This window comes from Peromyscus eremicus, chromosome 19, assembly GCF_949786415.1.
Source record: "Peromyscus eremicus chromosome 19, PerEre_H2_v1, whole genome shotgun sequence".
Taxonomy (NCBI): Eukaryota; Metazoa; Chordata; class Mammalia; order Rodentia; family Cricetidae; genus Peromyscus; species Peromyscus eremicus.
In genome coordinates this window covers 48,536,369-48,546,353 of record NC_081435.1, presented here as the reverse complement: position 1 = coordinate 48,546,353, position 9,985 = coordinate 48,536,369, and the positions used below count along the sequence as shown (strand labels likewise).

The window sequence follows — 9,985 nt, the reverse complement described above, 5'->3', positions numbered from 1 at the left end:
AAAGAAAAAACCACCAATCCCAAAACCAATCAACCCTGAAAGGACTTGGAGTGACCCAGCTGACTGCATCCCCGGTTACCAGGGAACAGGACAAGTTGCAATGTTCCATCACAGGAAACGAGGGGACTGCTCCAAGCCCCCGCCAGCATGCTTGCACCAGGGTTCCAGCCAGCTGTCCTTTATACGCTTGGCACAAGAGCTGAACAGGCTTAAGAACAGCAGCCGCTTGTCTGGCTAAGCACTTTATCCTGTGATCCCCTCCGAGGCGCAACACCACAGCGGTCCACACTAAAAGGCTGTGCTGAAGTCCCGACATGGCAGACGGAAGCTGTGGAATGGCCTCCTCCTGACTGTGTGCCACACACACCTAGAAACCAGACCCACGGGAGGAAATCACACCCCTGCAGCCATTTCATCTGATAGTAAGTTAAAGATAACGTACATGTTCTCATCTACTGCATACCCGGTGTCCCTTGCTATCCACCGCTGCCGTGATATATTTGTCAAAAGAAATGACACTGGTACATATCCTCAGTCTCCTCCGGTCTTGTCTTTGACGTTCATGAATATGACAATTTTAAGTTTTTTGTTTTTTGTTTGTTTGTTTAGATCTAATTCAGTCCCAGGTTTCTCTTGTTTAGGTTGAGGCTATGAGTCTTCTGGAAGAATTCTGTGGTGAGGTGCTCTTGCCATGACCAGAGGGCCTGTGCATGACATGATTTCAGAGGTGCTATGGGCTTTCTTGGTTACTTCTCTTTTCCCTCGGCCATATTCTATTCACTGGGAAGTGAGTCACCCAGCAGAGCCTACTATTAGAGGGAGGGAGGTCAGCTCAGTGAACTGATCTTAAATTACTTAAATTCTTTAATTAAGGAAGATCTGTGGCCACCCACCCCTACTTTTAAAAACTAAGTTCAGCATAGATTTATGACCGGGGTTTAGCCACACATTAATTATTTTTAAGTGTGCTATTACATTTATTCATGTATGTGTGGGAGTGCACATGTTCCACAGCGCTTTTTTGGAGGTCAGAGGACAACTTGTGGGAGTTGGGCTCTCTTTCCACCATGTGAGTCCCAGGGACTGGATTCAAGTCATCAGGCTTGGAAGCAAATGCCTTTAGTTGCTGAGCCATCTTGCCAACACTCACTTAACATTTTTAAACTTTTAATGATTCATTTTTATTTTCATGTATGTGCCTGCTTATAGGTATGTATACCACATGAGTACACCGTCCATGGACACCAGAAGAGGGTTCAAGACTCCCTGAAACTGGAGTTAGGGACATTGTGAGCTGCCATGTGGGTGCTGAGAATTGTACCTGGCTGGGTCCTTTGCAAGAACAAGTGCCGAACACCCCAAAACCCAGCTCCCCAAAACATCCCCCAATTTCAAAGATTTCATTTTTTGTGTCTGTATGCATGTGTATATGAAGGCATCAGACTCTAGAGCTGGAGTAAAAGGCAGAAAGGCCGCTGAGTCCCCAACACCCTATGGGTACTGTGAACGCTGGTCCTCTGCAGAAGCAGCAAGTGTTCTTAACTTGAACCATCTCTCTATATCACTTATTTTCTCAAACTTTTTCTTAAAAAAAAAAAAAATCTTTATTGATTCTTTGGGAATTTCACATCATGCACCCTAACCAACCTTTATTTTTTATTTTTTGGTTTTTCCAGACAGGGTTTCTCTGTGTTGTTTTGGTGCCTGTCCTGGATCTTGCTCTGTAGACCAGGCTGGCCTCGAACTTACTGAGATCCAGCTGGCTCTGCCTCCCAAGTGTTGGGATTAAAGGTGTGTGCCACCACTGCCCAGATCAATCTTTATTTTTAAAAATGTTATGTGGCCGGGCGGTGGTGGCACACGCCTTTAATCCCAGCACTCAGGAGGCAGAGCCAGGCGGATCTCTGTGAGTTCGAGGCCAGCCTGGACTACCAAGTGAGTTCCAGGAAAGGCGCAAAGCTACACAGAGAAACCCTGTCTCGAAAAAAAAAAAAAAAAAAATGTTATGTGTAGGTAAAAGTTCAGGTGTTTTGCCTTAGTTTATGTCTGTGCAGTGTCCTCTGAGGCCAGAAGAGGCATCGTATCCCCTAGAAGGCTAACTGCTGAGCCATCTCAGCACCTACATGGCATCTCACTACTATCTGTAGTTCTAGTTTCAGGGGATCTGATATCCTCACACAGACATGCAGGCAAAGCACCAATGCATATAAAATGAAAATAAATAAACCATTTTAAAAAAAATTAAAATCTTTTTGGAAAAACAAAACAAAAAACCCTATAGTACCTGGATATGGCAGGGCACTCCAGTAATCCCAGCACTCATGAGGCCAAGCAGGAGAATCCAGGCCAGCCTGGGCTAATAGGGAGTCCTGTACCCCCAAATCAAAACAGTACAACTCAGGAATCAAACGTGTGGCAATGTGCTTGGGAGAACTCGGCAGTTCAGAGTGCTTACTGTCTTCCAGGGGACCGGAGTTCAGCCCCCAGCCTCCAGATCAGGTGGCTCACCACCAACCAAAGCTCCAGCTCCAAGAGTCTAGCAACCTTCCCCATCCCAACACACAGCAGATGCTTATAGACACACACACACACAATTTAAAACAAACTAAAAAACAAGCAAACCAACCAACCAAACACACCTTTGCCAGTGTTCTAGGGGCTTTTATTTGAAACAAGGTCTCACCACATGGACCTGAATACAGAGCTCTGTCTGCCTCTGCCTCCCAGAGTGCTGGGGTTAAAGGATGCTCCTCTACCTGGCTTTCTTTGAGGGGGTTTCAAATTGTAATCCAGTAGAGCCCCAATTGCACAGTACCCTCATTTTGCTAGGATTACAGATGTGCCACCAAGAGCAGCTCTGCCAAGTTACCTTCCACACTGGCTTTCTTAGCGGTTACAGGAATAGTAGCACCTAAAAGACTCAGTGTGCGGACATGCCTTTAATCCCAGAACTCTGAAGGCAGAGACAGTTGGGAAGCTATGAATACCGTCCAGCCAGGCTTACAGAAGGACCCTGTCAGAAAAAAGCAAACCCTTCCAGAACACTTAGTACCATCTGAACACCACTGTGTCCTTGGAGCTAGATGCCAGCTTCCGGAAAGCAGAAACCGTTATCTTTTTTATTGCTGATGAAAATAGGACTTGGTGTCTATTTGTGGGGTGACTGATTCTTAGGTACTTTATGTACCAATGTGGAACAACCTCCAAGAAGTGCTAAGGAAAGCAAGGCAAGTGCAAGCTATCCATCTTGCACAGCCGGTGTGTGGGGGTAGGGGAGAAACACACCCACACACGTTTATATATGGCTCAGGTCTTGACGGCTCCTCTTCTGGTTGGGCTACACTTGATCAACAGTTGCGCCCTGCTCTGGCCCTTTAAGAACCAAACTGGAAGCCAGGGAGTAGCGGATTAAAGGTGAGTCTTCAATCCCACCCAGCACTAGGAGGCAGGGGCCAGCCTGGTCTACAGAGCTAGTTTCAGTATGAGACTGCTGAAAATCTAAAAAGAACCAAACTGGCTGTGTTAATTCACACTTGTAATCCCAGCACTAAAGGAGGACAAGTCAAGAAAATTGACACAAATGTGAGGCCAGCCTGGACTACAGTGAAACCCACCTCAAGAATTGGTCCATGTTTAGACAACCCACATAGCTCCACTTCTTTGCTGTCTTGTAAATCTTGCTATGTAACCCTGGCTGGCCTGGAACTCTCTAGGTACTGGATGCCAACTTGTGATCCCCTGCTGGGGTTAGAGGTAGTCCCTCCAATGCCCGAGCTATATATAAATAGTTCCACTTTCCAAACAGCACTGGCTGACAAACTAATGCCAGAAGGGCAGGCAGCCTCAGCCTCAGCCTCTCCTCTCCCTTTCCCATTCTCAGAAAACCAGTCTGCAAACCCAGGTTTGCCCAACCTACAACCTTGAAGCTCCTGCGTGTGTTCCGTATGCAGTCTTCACACCAAACAATGCACGGCCTTGGTGTGGCCCTGGAAGGTCCCTAAGTGACAGAGGTGTGATGGTCCACACCTTTAATCCTAGCACTCGGGAGGCCGAGGCAAGCAGATCTCGAGTTTGAGGCCAGACTCATCTACACAGTGAGTTTAAGGACAGCCAGGACTATGGAGACACCCTGCCTGAAAACAAAGAAACATTAGAACCAAAATAGCTTATACAAAGCAATTTATTAACAGAAAATAATTTGAGAAGTCCTGCTCACAGACGGCGACCACGACGACCACCCTTCCTTCGGGTGCTGTCAGAGGGGATGGGAGTGACATCCTCTGTGAGAAGAAAAAAAAAATGTCACTGCATGTAGCTACATGAAGACACAGGCCTCCCCAGCCCCGAGACTAACTAGCAGATTTTTTACAACGGCCCACCTCACCTGCCATTTCCTCATCCCAACTCATGTTGGGAGGGGACACGGGCTCTGAGAAGGCACACAAACACCAGAGGAGGACACATTCTCGTTCCTACCTCAGAGCCTACCGACTAATACCAAATGGCCCTACACCAGCAACTGTGGCTGTTTGCTCTTTAGACTCAGTGTGTGCAACTCTTCCTCATCTGGACTGTCCCAGGGGGCAGGCTCTAACATTTAGTAAGGAGACAAAGGGTGCCGAAATCAGACTCACAAGTGTTTCTAAGCTTTCCCAACACAGATGGGAAAAAACATGATATAACAGATACAGGGGTATTTATGGAGATGAACTCTCAGTGTCTTTTACAGGCTCTTATAACAAAAGTAACCGCCACCAGTCACCAGACCAGCTTTGAACCATTATGCACATCACACGGTTTGGAAGGGGTCAATGCTTTCAAACAAACTCAAATGTTAGCTAGAGGGGGCACTTACCAATCCGCCCGATCTTCATCCCTGAGCGAGCAAGAGCTCTGAGGGCTGACTGGGCTCCAGGTCCAGGGGTCTTGGTCCTAGAAAATGAAGGATTGTTGGCCAAGTCAGTGGGAATGTTCCTGAAACTCATATGGTTCTAATATACTTCTGAATGGGGGGGGGGGGGGGGGGGGCGCAAGTTAAAGATCTGCACACTCTGTGAGGGAAGCATATAAAATTTTACTTTGTGGGTCACTCTGATTTTCCTATTACATCATCTCACAACAAAACTAAACCTTTCAAAAGCGTTAAATGAGGGCGGAGAGATGGCTCAGCAGAAGAGCGCCACCGTTCTAGCAGAGGACCTGGTTCTATTCCCCATTACCTACATGGCAGCTTACAACCACCTACAACACCAGTTCCAAGAGATTCACGGTCCTCTTCTGGCCTCCACAGGGAACTAGTGGTACACACAACACAGGCAACACACTCATGTAAATTTTTTTCCACCTTTTTTGGTGTGTGTGGGTGGCAGGACAGAGATATGCTGGGATTAAAGGTGTATGCCACCATGCCTGCAAATCCTTAAGGGGGGCACAAGAAACGCCCCTCACCGCACACAGCCACTTGGCCTGCGGCTGTCCTGCTCTGCACTCAGCCTGGCTAAGCTCTCTGCTGCCCTCCCCCTCGCTGCCATTCCTACTTTCCAGCTCCTGCATCCAAGATGCAACGTCTTCATGGGACTACCCGAACAGCTTCCTATGTAGCATCTTTCCACTCAGCAGCTGCCTATTCTAGTTCTCATGCCCAAGTCCTTGCTCTCTGCTCCATAAGACATAAGACCCATGAGGCTCCATCCCTGCTTCTTGGAGCACACCTCATGCCAATCATTCCTTTAATGCCTAACTTCTTTCCCACCTCAAGGAATTTCTCTTGTAGTTGTCTATCTGGACTATGCACCCCCGGCTCATATTTTAAGCATCAGTGTTTAGCTCAAGCTGGCCTCAAACTCATCAGGCAACCAATAACCAACTGGAAACTCTTGACCCCTTGCCTCCACTTTCTGGGACAACAGGTGTGTACTATCACACTCAGTCTAACTGGTGCTGGGAAACGAAGGGCCAGTCTCATGTACGCTAAAAAAAAAAAAAGCACTCTACAGTAGGACAAACATAAAGGAACACATTCATTTTTTTTCTTGAGGCAGAAGCTCACTGGATAGCCCAGGTTAAGCCCAAACTCTAGATCCTCCTCCATTGGTTCCTGAGTGCTAGAATGACAGGTATCAGCCACCATGCCTAACTAGGAACATACATATACACACATGCCTAAAACAGCTTGCTCTCAGACGTAACGGAGAACCAAATCTCAAATCCACGCCCAGTGAACTTACAACGGCCCAGCCCCAGCCTTCCATACCTGTTTCCTCCTGTGGCGCGGAGTTTGATATGCAGGGCAGTGATGCCCAGCTCCTTGCACCTCTGGGCCACATCCTGGGCAGCCAGCATGGCTGCATACGGAGAGGACTCATCTCTGTCAGCCTTTACCTTCATCCCACCAGTCACCCGGCAGATGGTTTCCCTGGGGACAGAAGCAGAGCCATGTCTTCATTTCCCAACAAGGATACATGGAACACTTACTGAACCCCAATGGGCACAGTCTTAATAATTTAGGTATGACAGGCTGGTTAACTTGAGCATCCATCCTGATAGTTGTATTTATAGGGGTCCAAAGACCCTATGTAGCCAAACTCCTTATTAATATAATAATTAGTTTTGCATTTTTATCTTCATAATCACTTCCACAATGTAACACGTGTGTATAATCTTTAACATACATGGCTGGAAATGTAGCTTAGTTGGTACTGGATGCCCACAAAGCAAAGCCCTAGATTCAACCTCCAAAACCACATAAAACCACAGCAAAGGGACTGTAGTAGAGGCAGGAGAATCAGAAAGTCAAGTTTATCCTCAGCTACACGAAACAGTGTTTTCTCTTATAACTCATGGGAAATTAAGCCAAACGGTAATTCTTTAGAGTGAATCCCATACACTCCAATACCCATCCCCCCGCCTCAGCCCCTTTGAACTTGGTTTTATGCCTCCCTGCTCAAGCACTCACTTGCCAGAAAGATCGGTAACATGGACAAAGGTGTCATTGAAGGATGCGAAGATGTGGCAGACACCAAATACATTCTCTCCTTCAGCCACTTGAGGCCCAAGGCTGATGACCTGTTCTTCCTTCTTTTCCTTCCCCTTGCGAGGCGCCATTTCTAAGTGGAAAGAGAACCTCAAAGTTAACAACAGACAGAAGGGTTCCAGAACATTTCTCTTTACCTACTAAAGGAAAACCTAAGCTTTGCCCCTTTGGCTCCCTCATATCCTACCTCTTTGTACCTGGAGGGTTATTGAGTCCTAACTAAAAGGAGGTGCCAAGAGAAGAGACAATTTCTCAGCAAAAGCTCAAAGCATTTTTAGGATCAGTCCATGGTTCCAGCAATGGACCACAAGCAGCTATCTAAAATAGACAACACAGAACTCGGGTCTGGGGCCCAAGTTCCACTCCCAACTCCCCTCTCCCCTTCCTCAAGCTTGGAGGTTTATTTGTCCACGGTGACACAATTGAAGTCACTGCAAGGCAGCAGAGGCCACACACAACACTGAAATCTAAAACCACTTACACTTCAGGCCCCAAGAAGCTTTTCTAAAAAGACAAGACAAAAAGTGAATGGCAGGAAGATCCAAGAGCAGGGGAGCCCACTGTTCACATTCTAACTTTTCAGCCTTCAAAGCCTTCTGCACTCAATATCCCGCCAAGCAATTCACCTCATGACAGCCTTTCACTGCTTAGAACCCAATCTTTCAACCTTTACATACATCAGCAAACATTTAAAAAGTGTGCCAGTGCACCTTTAATCCCAGCACTCGAGAGGCAAAGGGAGGTGGATCTCTGAGTTCAAGGCCAGCCTGGTCTACAGAGTGAGTTCTAGGACAGGCACCAAAGCTACACAGATCCTCCTGGCTCTGCCTCCCAGTGCTGGGATTAAAGGCGTGCACCACCACCACCCGGCTTAATTTTGCTTTTGCTGTTTTTATGAACTGTAAATACATCAGATATGCAACCCCATGTTCCTAGCAGGTTGACAACCGCTGCTCTAGCCTATAATGTAAGTGCAGTCACAGGACTTGGGGAAAAGATACAAACAAGGAGGCTGGTTTTTTTTTTTTTGCCAAAAGTTGCAGGCAGGCCTTTGACCAATCTGAGGCTAAGGACCAGAACAACCAACACTTTCAGAAGAAACTAGTACTGCGCAGCACTCATAAAAATCAGGCCATATCCCAGCAAATAGGGGGGTCTGTCCAGGACGAGGCAGTGTCAAAGCCTGTCTTTTATTCTCTTCTTAGAACCAAGAAGCCCCTACTCCACAAACCGCCCCCCTAGCTAGGCCTTAAAGTCGGTTTTAACTACTCCTGGGATCTCTCCAGCGCCTTCCTCATGGACTATCTGTGGCCTATTCATCAAACGCACAAGGGCAGGTCTAGGAGGTACCGTCACCTGCCCTTACCCTCAAACTAGGCTAACAAACAAGATCCGGTAGGGTACTAATCGTCCCAGCTTGATGTCTACTCAACGTAGCTTTGCCGTCCTCAGTGGAGATTTAGAGGATGATTATCCAGGAAAATGTAAACATATGGCATCGGTCCTACTCTACTAGGGAGCACCCCGACAGGCAATGTGTCCGACTCAGGGGGGTTAGGGAGCACCCCGACAGGCAATGTGTCCGACTCAGGGGGGGTCAGGGAGCACCCCGACAGGCAATGTGTCCGACTCAGGGGGGGTCAGGGAGCACCCCGACAGGCAATGTGTCCGACTCGGGGGGTCAGGGAGCACCCGGACAGGCAATGTGTCCGACTCTGGGGGGTCAGGGAGCACCCCGACAGGCAATGTGTCCGACTCAGGGGGGTCAGGGAGCACCCCGACAGGCAATGTGTCCGACTCGGGGGGTAACCACCGTGGACTAGCAGCACTCCGCACAGGGACGGGGTTTTCTGACTTCCCCTTCTAGCCCGGTACGACTCCTACTCGTATTTTTCACGGGAGGCCCAGGGCAGGACCCGCACCCACTCCCGACTTCCCGATCGCAGGCCAGAAGGCCGCCCCGGGGACACGGCGCAGCCCGGGGACCCCGTGGGTCGCGGCGCCCGTCTCTCCCACGCACCTGGCTCGGCTACCGCGCACAGACCCCGGCCCCGACCCCGCAGATGCCCCTGGCCGGAGGATGCCGCACGATCCTCGGCGGCCGGGCCTCCTACCTGAACGTCGTCTCCCGACTCCTCCACCGGAAAGAGAGGCGGAAGGGGCGGGCAGCCGGGTCACTTCCGTGTTCCGGAAGTGTGCCGCTGAGGTCACGGAGCGACGCCGGCTCCCCGGAAGAAGCCTCCAGTCACTGTTTCCAAGGAGGCTAAAGCTGCCAACGAGGAAGGTGGCGTATTAAGGACGCCGGGTGCTGCGTGTCGCTGCGACCCGATCTGCCTAGGAGGCCGCGCGGAGCGGGACACGCGCGGGAGAAGAGGCGGGCTAGGCGCCCGGTCGCGGTGGCCGCAGCTAGACGGACTTCCGCCATCAGGACCTCGGGCCAGGCGGCATGGAAGCGACAGCGCGCCTCGTGGTACGGAGGAGAATTAACAGCAACACCAGAACAGCCTTGTAATGCAGCTTTGGCCCATTTTGCACAGCACAGAGAGCACTTACATGCTACCCTGCACTAAAGCATCTTATATTCGGTGTTTCAGTTAATTCTCTCGACACAGATACTTTTGATTTCCATTGTACAGATAGGTGTATGAACTGAGACCACGTATGTGGTTGATTTGGGGTTATGACATAAAAGCCCCATGTTTAATAGTCATTTTCATATATCCCTCTAATAAGAGTGTTGCAGAATCTTGACGAATTGGGAGATTTGTCGACGGAAATGAGGAGAAGGGCGGAGAAATGTTCCTTGTAAAACTTGAAAGACGGGCTAGAGAGATGGCTCAGAGGTTAAGAGCACTGACTGCTCTTCCAGAGGTCCTGAGTTCAATTCCCAGCAACCACGTGGTGGCTCACAACCATCTGTAATGAGATCTGGTGCCCTCTTCTGGCCTGCAG

The 9,985-nt window shown here is 49.1% G+C and overlaps 1 protein-coding gene across 2 annotated transcripts; it reads right to left on the bottom strand.

Annotated features, from left to right (window-relative positions):
- Nucleotides 1–4,162: 4,162 nt before the first annotated feature.
- Nucleotides 4,163–9,363, bottom strand: Rps14 (ribosomal protein S14). 2 transcript variants are annotated; one of them, XM_059246029.1, is made up of 5 exons: nt 9,148–9,363; nt 6,956–7,106; nt 6,254–6,415; nt 4,856–4,932; nt 4,163–4,280 (listed from the first exon to the last, which is right to left on the bottom strand). In XM_059246029.1, exons 2-5 carry the CDS (start codon nt 7,102–7,104, stop codon nt 4,213–4,215), a joined length of 456 nt encoding a protein of 151 aa, XP_059102012.1. In that variant the 5' UTR covers nt 7,105–7,106; nt 9,148–9,363; the 3' UTR covers nt 4,163–4,212. The 2 variants fall into 2 exon arrangements, with proteins under 2 accessions (XP_059102012.1, XP_059102013.1); XM_059246030.1 differs by having other exon boundaries at nt 9,054–9,159.
- Nucleotides 9,364–9,985: the final 622 nt, after the last annotated feature.